This window comes from Hirundo rustica, chromosome 16 (assembly GCF_015227805.2).
Source record: "Hirundo rustica isolate bHirRus1 chromosome 16, bHirRus1.pri.v3, whole genome shotgun sequence".
NCBI lineage: Eukaryota > Metazoa > Chordata > Aves > Passeriformes > Hirundinidae > Hirundo > Hirundo rustica.
In genome coordinates this window covers 11,424,160-11,436,539 of record NC_053465.1, presented here as the reverse complement: position 1 = coordinate 11,436,539, position 12,380 = coordinate 11,424,160, and the positions used below count along the sequence as shown (strand labels likewise).

The following is a 12,380-nucleotide window of genomic DNA, read 5'->3' as shown; positions in this document are numbered from 1 at the left end:
AGTGGGCATCATCCTGAAAGGGTGACCAGTCAGTATAATCTTGGTACTGCGTGATTAATATTAAAGAGAGACGTTTCCCTTGTGTCCTAGTAGATTTTCCATCCTCTTTCCCCCTGTATTTTTAACTTTTGCAGCACATGCAGAATCTCGGGAATTTAGTCAATGTGTGCCTGTAGGGGACCAGGCTATGTAAGGAACCCTCAGCTGATTAAATCAGTAAATCCAAATTGAATCTGGACCTTCTCAGGAAAGCCCAGGTTCAATTTGCATTGATTGGGGGAGTGATAATACACTGTGAGCAGAAAGCTCTGCACAGGGAAGTGCTTCAGTGAAGGAACCATTTGCACCGATTATTCATATCATATTCAGTCATATATTCAGATATTGCCTGGACATCTGCAGACTCTGCTTTAGGAAGATATGTGGCACAGTAAATATTTGTCTTGCAGCTCCTTGGAAAAGCCTTTGAACATGGAATTTCTACTTATAAGACCATACATTTTGTAATAGGAGTTTTCTTTGGAGGAACCTCGAGGCCTTGGTGGATCTGCATAAAATTTGATATTATGGGAGTGAAACACAGCTTCTCATCTGGATGAACAGATTTTCTTGCATAACCCCAAATGCAGGAGGATCCAGGCTGTGCAGGACCCAAAGCAGAATTAACACAGGTTTTGAAATAAAGACCTATTAAAAATCACTTCAGTCCTGTAATTTAAACTCCATAAGCCATCATGCATCTCTTTCAAGCCCTGACTGGTGGTGGTAGATCTTGCTTTTTTATTTAACTGTCCCAGGGGTGAGACAGCAGCAAATAAGAAAAAATAAAGAATTCATTTACTAACTGCAGATATTCTTGGAAATACTGGGAGTCTTATAAGAAGAAGTTAAACTGTAGCATCCAGAATCCTGGATCTCTGTGGCCTCTAAGCCTTTACGGTTAGTAGGATCGACTCTGAGGTATTTTTGCACTTCCATTCAGAAGCAGAGTGTTTGTTCTTTCTGTTGGGGAAATAAAGCATTTGAAATACATCAGCTCAACTGCAAATGTTCGGTTTTGGGAGTACATCTCTGTGCGCAGGCAGGATTTCTCTTGAGCGTGTGGTACACTGGAGATGTTGGTTCACGCCTTAGCGGTGGAAGAGATCCCTTTCTGTTCTGGAAATTGCCTTGAAGTTGTTGTTCGTGGTGTTTAACTACCTGGACAATGATTGTTTTTGCCACCACAAGCAATGCTTGTTGCCATGCAGACTTTGTAATAAATCCATAGGTCGCTTATGCAGCTGTGTGAGCAGCATGGCTTTTGTGGCAGCACAACAGTTATTGGTAATGGACCTGGCTCTTTTTCACACTTTGTCAATAAAAGTGGGAGGATGATTAACCTTCACCTTGAATTTCTGGGATGAAATGTGCTGCTTTAGGTGTAAACCACAGGACAGTTTCTGTAGGTGGTATTTCTGGGAATGTTTTGGAACCTGCATGAGGAATATTTAAATATCCCTGATACCCAGTTTTTCAAGCAGTTTCTTCAGGTTTCCAGGGGTGCCCATCTGTTCTTACCCCAGAGAAAGGAGCAAAGTGAGAAAACTTTTAAATCTGAATGAAGCATAGCTGTGATAACAGCAAACCCAGTTCTTCCCTTGGGCCATTAATGTTCCCAGGTCTGTCATTTCAGTCAGTTAAGGCAGGAGAAATGACTGCCCAAAATGAGCACTTGGCAAGGTACCTTTGGAAATCAGTCATGTCTGCTTCATCCCAGTTCCACACCGAGATCAGAACTGTGTTCTTGCTCAGACTGATGTCCAGCAAACCTGCGCTCAGGTAACCACCCACTCTGAGACTTGGTTTCCTGGGAAGTTTCAGATGCTGTTTCAGGATATAGAGCTGAGAAAGATGAAAAGTTCCTTGGGGGTGCCCCCCTGAGATCCCTGTTGGCACTTTTGTTATCTGCTATTCCAGCATCAGCTCTTTTTTATGTTAAATTTGACTTGCCTCCTCATGGTCAAATGTGATCCATGTTTTTCACAAATCTGTCACAGGAAAATAAATGCTTAAGCAAGAACATTTTTCTTCATGGACTGAAACCCCCTAAATTTGTATGTCAAGCCTGGCACACGCTTCTTTCTAGGAGGTCATAAAGTCTGTAGGCTGGAACACAAGTCTGCATTCAGTCTCAAGCCCTGCAGCCATCCATTAATCATCATTTCCATTTATAAAACAATGTATTCCTAGTTGCTTCACCAGGGTTTTGTGGGGATTAGCTGTGAGCAGGGGCTGGAAGTGCCCTGAGTGGACCCAGCTCTGGGTACAGGCTGTGTCTGAGAGAGGAGGGCTCAGTGTCAGTGCCAGGGGATGTGGCTGAGTCTGTGACTGCCGTGGTACTCTCTCCTGTTTAACTCCAGCCTGGCTGCTCCCCATCAGTCCTGCACAGCCCAGGGGTGCACAGGGATGTAAAGGACAGTGGGATTTTTACTGCCCTGCTTTGCCTCATGAAGTGAGGCATCCCTCCTCAGGCTTTTCCTGCAAGCCTGGCAGGTTGCTATGGATTAGGCTCCTTAATCAACCCAGACAAACCATTCCATGCTGCTTCCTGGTGGTCAATACCTCCAGTCACTTGCCATTTCAGCAGCTTACAGACTAATGATCCTTCCTTCTGCAGACAGAGATGTGCCAGAAAGCAGAAGTTGCTAAGTAGCCGCTCTAGACAGAGCTGTAAAATCCTCTTGCCTCTGTCCTTTCCCACCACCATCAGCTGGTAGCATAGCAACTGCTGAAGCTGCTTGAACCTGAGTTGACCTGAAATTACATGTTTCTCAGTTTACATGTTTATTAACGCCTTTCTACTTTTTTTTTGGTGCTTGTTGAGATGACATTTTTCAGTCCCCGTGGGAGATTAGCAGCTTGTTCATCCAGAAAGCAGGAACAGACTTAGTGACATGTGATGGATGAGCTCAGATGGACCCTGGAATTCGAAACATGAGGGAGAGCTGAAGGTGGCCCTGAGCAGTGGCTGGTGCAGAGACCCTTGGTGCTGGGAGGATGTGATGCAGTTTTCCATACAATTGTACAGACCTGGAGGAGCTTTGAGGAGGAGCAGCATCTCACAGGCTGCTGGTTCAGGCTGTAGTGACGGAGAAGCGGCTGTTGAAGGAAGCAGGGTGAATTGGAAATCAGCAGAGATTGAAGCACCCCTGGGATTTCTCACCTAGGGCAGAGAGAACTCAGACACAGCTTCATGAGTAACCTGCAGCTTGAATGATTGTTGGTGCAGTTGCAGCAATTTCTAGTGGAGGAATCAGTGTTTTGACCAGAGTTTCTGCAAAGCTCCTGTATTTTCATCTCTCTTGTTAAAGGAGAGGTGATGCTTAGTTCTCATACTTTCGTAATTACTGTATTCAGATAGGTTCTGCTCAGATATGTTAAACCCTAATTTGTATTTCTTCATGGGTCATTTCCAGAATAATTTAAAACCTTAGTCCACACATAGCTGATGTGCCTATCATCAAGTCCAAGTAATGAAGGAAGCAGCAAAAATTAAAAATCACTGATTGTTTTGTAAGGAAAATACAGCAGGGATAAAGTCTGGAGACCAGGACTTGGTTGAAGCAAGCTGGACATGGTCCTTGTGGAGCAAAATGGAGCAGTTAGATGGTGCACAGAGAAAGTCATGGTCTTTTTATTTTTACTGGTATTTTGGTCAAATGAAACCTGAACCTTTTTTCTGTGTGTGACACAATCTCAACAGATGGGACTAAGACACTCCATTCTCAGAACACTCTTAGTAAGAGAATGAAATCCTTTCCCTGACAGGCACTTTGAGCATTGAATGATTAAATCAAAGAGCATCACTGTCACCAGTGCATGCTCTGGCTGCATGTATAAAGGAAATATATATAAATACACATTTTCCTGCATATAAAAGGAAAGTGAATTGTGCTCACCTTTCTGAGAAAGGCATCATCATTTATCTTCATGTGCTGGGTTCAGACTGCAGCACCCGAGTTCTGCTGCCGTGAGTGAGAACTTTCAGAGAGAATTCAAAGGGCTTAGAGGTGCTCAGAATTATTTCTTGGCTTTCTCCTTAATGGACTGATCCAGTACCTCTCTGTGTTCCACACTGAGGACCATGTGCTGAGAAAATAAGGAGTAAGGAGGTAAAATGCATTTCACCTCTACTTTAATATCAGTCAAAAGATGGGGGGTTCAGGGAGCAGTTAATTTTATCTGTCTTGGATATGTGCCTTAAGGTGAGCCCATTCTCTCCACTGACAATTAAGGGGACCTGAGATAATTAGGGCAGGCTGGAACATGAAGAAGCTACCCAGAGAAAGTCAAGCTAATTGTAACCAGCTCGTGGATGCCCACAAGTCCTTGTGTAGGGCCTCTCATGGTTCATGAGAGATCCCTGTAAAGAGAGTGACATCCCAAAAGCAACAAGAGAGAAACACAGCACTGTTCCTCTCTGTTATGTGTTCTTGTAGCTGTTTTGCAGCTGACAAACTCAGAAAATTACACGTGCTTTAAAAGGGAGAGTTAATTGTCCATGGTTCCAGCCCTGGTGTCTTGTCATTCCTGGAGATTCCCTCCAGAGCCTTGCTGAGCTCTGGAGAGGGCAGCTCTCCATCCCAGTGGGAAAGGCTGCCTGCTGGCACTCAGGGTGCACAAAGCTTGGGAATGTGTTTTGCTGCAAAACTGGATGTTCCTGCACATCAGTGCTGAGGGTCTGTAGCCACATTTTTATCTGTTACAGTACAGATGATGAGTCAAAGGGAAGCATTCAGGTCTAATCTGCGTGAGTTCTTGTAATAAGCTTTACAATTAGAGCACAGACTCTTCCATCTAATTCACTTAATTTACGCTGGGAAATGAGATACTGTTCAACTAATCCAATGCTATTTTCTTTATTAGAGAATGAAAGCATCCTCTGAGGCTCTGGTGGGATTCAGGCTAAGCTTCTGAGGCACAAATAGTGTGAAATGCTAATGAATTAGCACGCTGCTGTAATTCCCACTTGGGATGTGGTGCCCCTCTCCTCTCCCACCACTGGAAGGGCTGGCAGGAGGCACTGGGTGTGTACAGCTCTGCGTGCACCCAGGCTGACTCTGTAATGTGTGCTGGGTAAGATGACACTGACACAGATGATCCTTCTTCAGGCAGGATTTGTTCCAGCTGCCTTGCCTGGTGACTGCAGTGCTTTCAGGAAAGGGTTAAGAGGTTTTCTCCTGCCTTGCAGTAGCTCCTGTAAATGTGCTTGTGTTCTCTCTAATCCTTGACAGCCCAGGTGCTTAGTTTAGAGCACATGTTCAAGTCACCAAGGAGCATTTCCTCTTCTTCTTGAGGGGAAAGAATGTTTTCTTTCAGAAATACAGAGAGAGTGTTTTCTTCCCATCAGGCTGATGGATCAAGTTCTCCCTTCATATCTGTGTCCTACGCCTGTGCTGTTGGGAGGTGTTGAGGGAACAGTCTGTAGTTTTTGAGTCTGGGGTTTTGAGGGGATGATAGAAGCAAGCATCCTGCCCAATACTGAGTCTCTTGCTCCACTGCTTTCTTTGGTGTTATTGAGTGCTGTCCCCTGGGTTCTGCTCATCTCTTGTTTTCATTGCTGTTGTGCTGATTCTCTGACCCCTTTGCTCAATTCTTTCATATTTTCTGGCTCATTTTTTCTTTCTTGCTTGCTTTTTGTGCATGAAATGTGTGGTGAGTCCCCTGTAGACAGAAGCAGCAGCTCTTGAGGTAAAGCAAAAGGGAAAAAAACACATTATTGTGGCAAATGAATATTTTACATCACTGAGTACTAAAGTCACTCATTGCTGCCTTAGTAAATTCTGTGTTAGGAAGAAGCACCAGATGGAGAGATGGAATTTGTCACATGATCCAAAGAACAGGGCTCCATCCCTGGAGGGGTTGTACAGGAATGTTCACAGAGGAGAAGAGGTGTGCAGGTGACATTTGCCTGCTGGGAATGCTCTGTCCATAATGGGTGGTTTGGGTTAAAAAACAAAGAGTAAATGCTTTGCAATCCTGTAATTTCTAAACTTATGGAACCATTGCCCCTTGGTCTACAGGCTGTAGAAATCCTAAATCTTCACTCACTTTTCTGGATTTTGGCTTTAATTAAATATTGAGAATCGTCGATTTCAGAATTGGTCCTGGGCACTTTTCCTGGGGCTCAGGCAGACCATCTCATTCCCTGGTGCAATTTACCTGTCCAGGTGAATTAATGCATCATTTATTGCTGCTGCTGGCACACTCTTAGAACACTTGGCACGTGCCACTGCCATCAGTGTGCTACAGTACTGAGAGACTGAGCTGAATGTCTCTCTTGGACAAAAACTACCAGTGCAGTGTCAACACAGTGAAATCTGCTCGTGCTAAACATTGTAAAATCCAGGTGCCCTTTTTCTTTTGTGTAAGAAATGGAACTGGAAGTTTGGACCATCACTAGGAAACTAAATTTACCTCCTGCATTTGTGACAGGGGTAGGAAGTGTGAAAATAAGCAATGCCAGTATAAACATTGACATTCAGAACTCTGAAGACTCATTGTATAAAACTCTGAAGGTGCCCATGGATGTTGCTCAGACAGTCTGGATATTGGGTAGAAAACTATATAGATGCTTTTTATTCAGTGTTTTCTGCTTAAAAGAGTTTTGAGAAGCTTAAAATTTGGTTTCCTTGCCTTTCAGTCCCTTCCTGATCAGTTTGACAAGCACAGTGCACAGCTGCTCATTTAGGACTTGGTGAGAAAAGCTTTTACAATCCCCATGGGTAGGGACATGATCAGGATCACGCTGGAAAACACAGATCCTGCTTGTCAGGGATCTCTCTGTCTTTGTGCAGCAGGTCCCATCTTCACCTCTTCAACCCTCAAAGAATAAGAACCACTGTGTCTCTTCTGATCTTATTTTTACAACTTGTGCTCTGTCCTGTGCACGTGAGAAAACAAAAGGTGGAATTGTTGCACTTGGTGATACACCAGAGTTTTGTGACATTAGGGTTTCTTTTTGTCTAAAACCAGCCACAGCCCATCCCATGCCACTGAGAGTTTATTATCACAGTTTATCAGATGGTTTTGTTATGAAAAAGGGAGAAATTAAAAAAAAAAAATATAAAATTCATAGTTTAGGAGGCATATCCAGCTGTTTTAAGATTGCATTTTCTATAATGTCTTTCTTTATGGATTATTTCACAGGAGAAAGTGGTAACAGTTGTTGAGGATTTTTCTCTAGTTTTTCAGTCTTCCCAGTGGCATCTTGAGCCAATTATTCTTCCATCATGTAAAAATTGCTTAAAGTTGCCTTGCTTAGAAAGCCAAAGAGAGAAATATTCCAGCAGTAGAGCAGAAACACTCAGGAATATTTGCCAAAGAGTAAAATACATTGGTTTTCCACAGCAGTTGGAAAGTAGAGTGTTAATAGGGTACTAAGGGTGTAAGAGTTGAGGAAGCGTCTGGATGATGTTCTTTGTCATTGTAGAATCCCAGAATGGTTTGGCTTGGAAGGGACCTTAAAATTCATCTCATTCCAGCGTCCTGCCCTGGGCAGGGACACCTTCCACTGTCCCAGGGTGCTTCAAGCCCTGTCCAGCCTGACCTTGGGCACTGCCAGGGATCCAGGGGCAGCCCCAGCTGCTCTGGGCGCCCTGTGCCAGGGCCTCAGCACCCTCCCAGGGAGGAATTTCTGGTACCCAATCTATCCCTGTCAGTTTAAAGCCATCACCCCTTGCCCTGTCCCTATGGTTGATGGAATTTTAGGTGGTCCTGCAAGGAACAGGGATTTGTATTTGATCCTGGTGGGGCTTGAGATCCTCTGTGATTCTGTTTGGTCTGTTCTGGTCCTTCATGTTAATTTTGTTTTCTCAAACTCTTTGCATGACTAGAATTCACATCACTTTGAAGCTCTAACAGTGTCCAGCCTTCTGAGCTGCAGATGGGACTTGTATTTTCTGTTCTAACAGGAGGAGAAAAAGGCACACCCCAACTCCCTTTGTGTCTGCTCAACTGAACCTGGGTTTAGATTCAAAAACTTTTTTTTTTTTTTTTTTGAGCCTGAAGTACATATATATATATATTTATTATTATTATTATTATTATTATTATTATTATTATTATTATTATTTTTTAAGTGAGCACCCATAAGCACATTTTTCCATGTCGTTCCCAAGTCTGGGGTTCAGTTGGGTGTTCCAGCTGCAGCAATCCAGTTCCAGATGTGCTGGTTGCTGGGGAGCCTTTGGCTTCCTCCTCTCTGCCTGGGGGAGATGGGAGAGAGGCTGAAAGGGAGCACCAGGCCAGGCAAAGCTTGTGATATAAAATAGTGTTGGGATGAAATGGAGCTTAAAATATGGTTGTTCACAATTACGTGTGTACAAGGCCAATCTGTCACCATGTTTATTTAATCAAGGTCAAACAGAGATTTTAATTAAAATAGTGAGCTCATAACATCAGGCTGCTCATCTGTAACCGACAAGTGGGTTTTGTAACAGAGAGCAAAAAAATGTTCTCATTTATGTGCCAGTTTTGCTAAATAATGGGTAACTTGTTTAGATCACTTGCAGTAATTTGGCACAGAGTGATATTAAAAGAGTAAAAGCTTTTGCTCCAGTTGGTGCTGGTAGGAAATAATCCATTATTTTCAGTGAGGTGGGACTGATTCTTTAAAAACTACTGGAACAGCTGCTTATCTTAGATCCTTAAATTCAGAAAACAGGAGCAGCAGTTTAAATTCCTACTTTTATTACATTTTGCAGCACCTGTTTTTTCAGTGGTAGAGAACGGGGAAAATAAATGAGGGATAGAAGGGAAACCACCATCAGGTTTTTTGTTTCAGTTTGTTTTTTGATGGGGATGATTTGGATTGGGACAAAAGTAGGGAAGATGGGCATGCTGGGTGAGATGGTAATTTAATTCAGTTTGGCAATAATAGTTACTAAACTTGCTAGATGAGATCTTCACGTCTGCTTAGTAGGATAAACTGCTCTATTAATTAAGCTCAGTCTCATAAATCTCTTCTAAGTTGCCATCAAATCCCAAAGTAACCTGGATCACGTTGCTATTGAAATCTGCAGCCCAGGAGAATGGAGTTTAATATTTCATTTATCTTGTGTTCAACTATGATGTGGCTTGGAAGATGTAGTTTTTGCATTGGGAATAAAAATAACCGAGTCTATCTTTTAATTGCCTCTCACCAAGAAACAAGTAATAAACTGCTTGTGATCTATAATAATTTGATTTTTAATGAAACTCTATCCACACATGTTCCTTGAAAACAATTTTCTTGGAGAAATAACTTTGTAAGTCAAAACATAATCAGCCTAGCATTTCCCATCAGAAAAAGATTCTGGCAGGAGTTATGGAACGGTGCAGAAAATTAAAGCAGAAACAGACATTCCACAGAAAACATATCTGGCATCACTGATTCTTGTTCATGTTGGATACCTGCTGCAATTACAATTTAGATTGTTTTTTCTCCAGGAGTACAATGCGCAACTCCTGCAGTCAGTCTCAAGGAGATAGAATGTTTTGTTGTAAACAGTTAAAGGAAATTAAATCAAACCCGGTTTCAGCACATCCTTTTGTACAACAGCTTCTTTCTCTTCACTGGCAAGATCTTAACCTGCAAGAATTGTCCTGAGGGGAAAAATCCAATCATCCTCCCATCATGTGGTGCTCAAAGCCCTTTCTTCCACATTTCTGTAGGTCCTGGATTCTTTTAGTTCTTTGGGCTCTTTGAGGAATCACCTTTAGGAGAGAGGGATTTGGAATGACTCCCACTGAACTCTAAATTTCTTGTGTTGTAACATTTATGTGTTTCTTTTTCTGAGACAGAGATCACAGGATGGTTTGGGTTGGAAGGGACCCTAAAGCTCATCTCATTCCATCCCCTGCCATGGGCAGGGACACCTTCCACTCACTGTCCCAGGATGCTCCAACCTGGCCTTGGACACTTCCAAGGATCCAGGGGCAGCCACAGCTTCTCTGGACACCCTGTGCCAGTGTTTTAAGCCCCCCTTGATAAAATTATTCTTTTTTGTTACGTGATTTTCACAAGAGAATAGAGTTTGTGTCCTCTGGGCTGAGGGCAAACCACGCTGGAGTGTGGCAGACGGAAGGCTAGACATTCCTAGATTCAGGAAGCTGCTCGTAATCTTGCAGAGTTCAGCTCGGGTTTTCAAAGCCACAAGGTGTCTGCTATTCATGTGGTTTCCAGTATGCAACTGTTATTTACACTGACAGAGAGGGGAAAAAGAATAATAAAAATCAGGCAGACAGCCAGAGCTCTGTAGATTTATTTTTTTTTCCTTCTCTCTCTCTTTTTTTTTTTTTTTTTTTTTTCGTTTTTTTTTTTTTTTTTTTTTATTCCCCTTTTTTTATTTGTAGCTTCCATCAAAGGGAGTCACTGAGATGTCTTTTATCAGCTTGCATTGCTTTTTCTCACAGAGGTTGTATTCAATAGCTGGCTCCTGCCTCCTCGTGTTGCTTCTCAAACATCCAGGCACTCTTCAGGTCTCATGCAGACTTTCTTGAGTGCCTTTGCCCATGAAGTTGAGCAAACTTTGCAATCAAGCACCATAGGAGGTGTTGATTCACTGTTGCCTTGGAGTTTTCTTAATTCTGAGCTACCAAGAGCCCCACTTGGAGCCAGTTCCAGCAGCATCCTGGCTGCTGGGCATGGGGAGATCACTGGTGTTTAAATTTGCTGATGTTGCCTCAGCCAGTGCTTTGATTAGAGAATATTTCCTTGTTTATTTTTTAGGGGGGGTTAAGATCAGAAAATTATCAAGTGAGTTTGAGTTTTCCTCTTGCTGAACTTGAGTTTTCCTCTTGTTGCTAATTGTGTCACGCTAAGTGTTTGAATTTGGCTGAACCACAGCAGGATGCTCAGTGACTGGGATGTTCTGCTGTGCCAGGTCACAGGGCAGAGGAAGGGCTTTGCTGGAACCCTTTTATTCATGGTTTGTGCTAAGGGCACTCAGTTGTCTTTATTTAGGATTTCCTTTCCCCTCCCTCACCCTCCAAGATTCTATTGAGTGCTGTTGTTCATATGCTTAAAAGAGGGGGCAAGTATGTGATCCTCATGATGATCTAAAAGACACTTTTAAAACAGAAAGCTGCTTTGTGGTTCCTGGGTTTTCCCAGGTGTTCCTCAGTTGGTAACACTACCCTCAGTGGAAGGGGGCTGAAATTTAACCAACAAAAAACCCAAACCCAATCCTTTAAAGTAACAGATTGAATTCCTATAAAGGTTTTGATAAGTGACAGGGGAAAATTGTCACAAAAGGTTTTGGGGCAGCCTTACTGCACGGATACACGATGGAAATTTGGACGACATTCTCTGACCCCTTGTGGTTTGTTTTTTGTCCCCAGAGCCTCCCACCCCCATCGCCCCTCCGGAGCTGCTGGCCGTGGGAGCCACCTACCTGTGGATCAAACCCAACGCCAACTCCATCATCGGGGACGGGCCCATCATCCTCAAGGAGGTGGAGTACAGGACCACCACGGGCAACTGGGCAGAGACTCACATCGTGGACTCCCCCAACTACAAGCTGTGGCACCTGGACCCCGACGTGGAGTACGAGATCCGGGTGCTGCTGACGCGCCCCGGGGAAGGGGGCACGGGGCCCCCCGGGCCCCCCCTCACCACCAGGACCAAGTGTGCAGGTGAGCTTCTGCTGCTTCCATTCCCTGGCCAATGCTCTGCCACACTGCAGCTGCTTCATCAGGGGGCTCAACTGATGGCGAATTTGGATATACACCCTGGAATATTGCGTTTTATTCCACAGGCAGGTGTTTAAGAAGTGTTGGTTTTGTGCTGGTGTTGTTGAGGCGGCCAAGGTACACAGAGTGAGCCGGTAAAAGTTTTCAGAAGGCTCCTTTATTACTCACAAAGCTCGTGCTTATAGGAAAAATCAGAAGGCACTGTGTTCCTCAAACCCTGTGAGGAATGGCTGAGGGAGCTGGGAATGTTCATCCTGGAGAAAAGGAGACTCAGAGGTGACCTCATCACTCTCCACAGCTCCCTGAAAGGTGCCTGTGCTCAGCTGGGGTTGGGCTCTTTCTCCAGGCAGCACTGACAGAATGAGAGGACACAGTCTCTAGCTGCACCAAGGGAAATATAGGTTGGATATTAGGAAAAAGTTTTATACAGAAAGAGTGATAAAGTACTGGAATGGTCTGCCTGGGGAGATGGTGGAGTCACCATCCCTGGATGTGTTTTAATAAAGCCTGGATGTGGCACTGGGTGCCAGGGTTTAGTTGAGGTGTCAGGGCTGGGTTGGACTCGATGATCTTGAAGGACTCTTGCAGCCTGGTCATTCATTTATTCTGTGCTAAACTCTTAATTGGACAGCAGTACAGTGAAACTCGTTGGTCGGTAAGAACTG

General features: G+C 43.8%; 1 protein-coding gene across 7 annotated transcripts in view; it reads left to right on the top strand.

Annotated features, from left to right (window-relative positions):
- PTPRT (protein tyrosine phosphatase receptor type T) overlaps positions 1-12,380 on the top strand; it is a 451,419-nt gene that overhangs the window by 209,312 nt on the left and 229,727 nt on the right. For all 7 annotated transcript variants that reach the window (XM_058422730.1, XM_040080154.2, XM_040080156.2 and 4 more), the window contains exon 7: positions 11,365-11,658. In XM_058422730.1, coding sequence (XP_058278713.1) covers positions 11,365-11,658 — 294 coding nt within the window. The remainder of the gene's footprint in view (positions 1-11,364; positions 11,659-12,380) is intronic.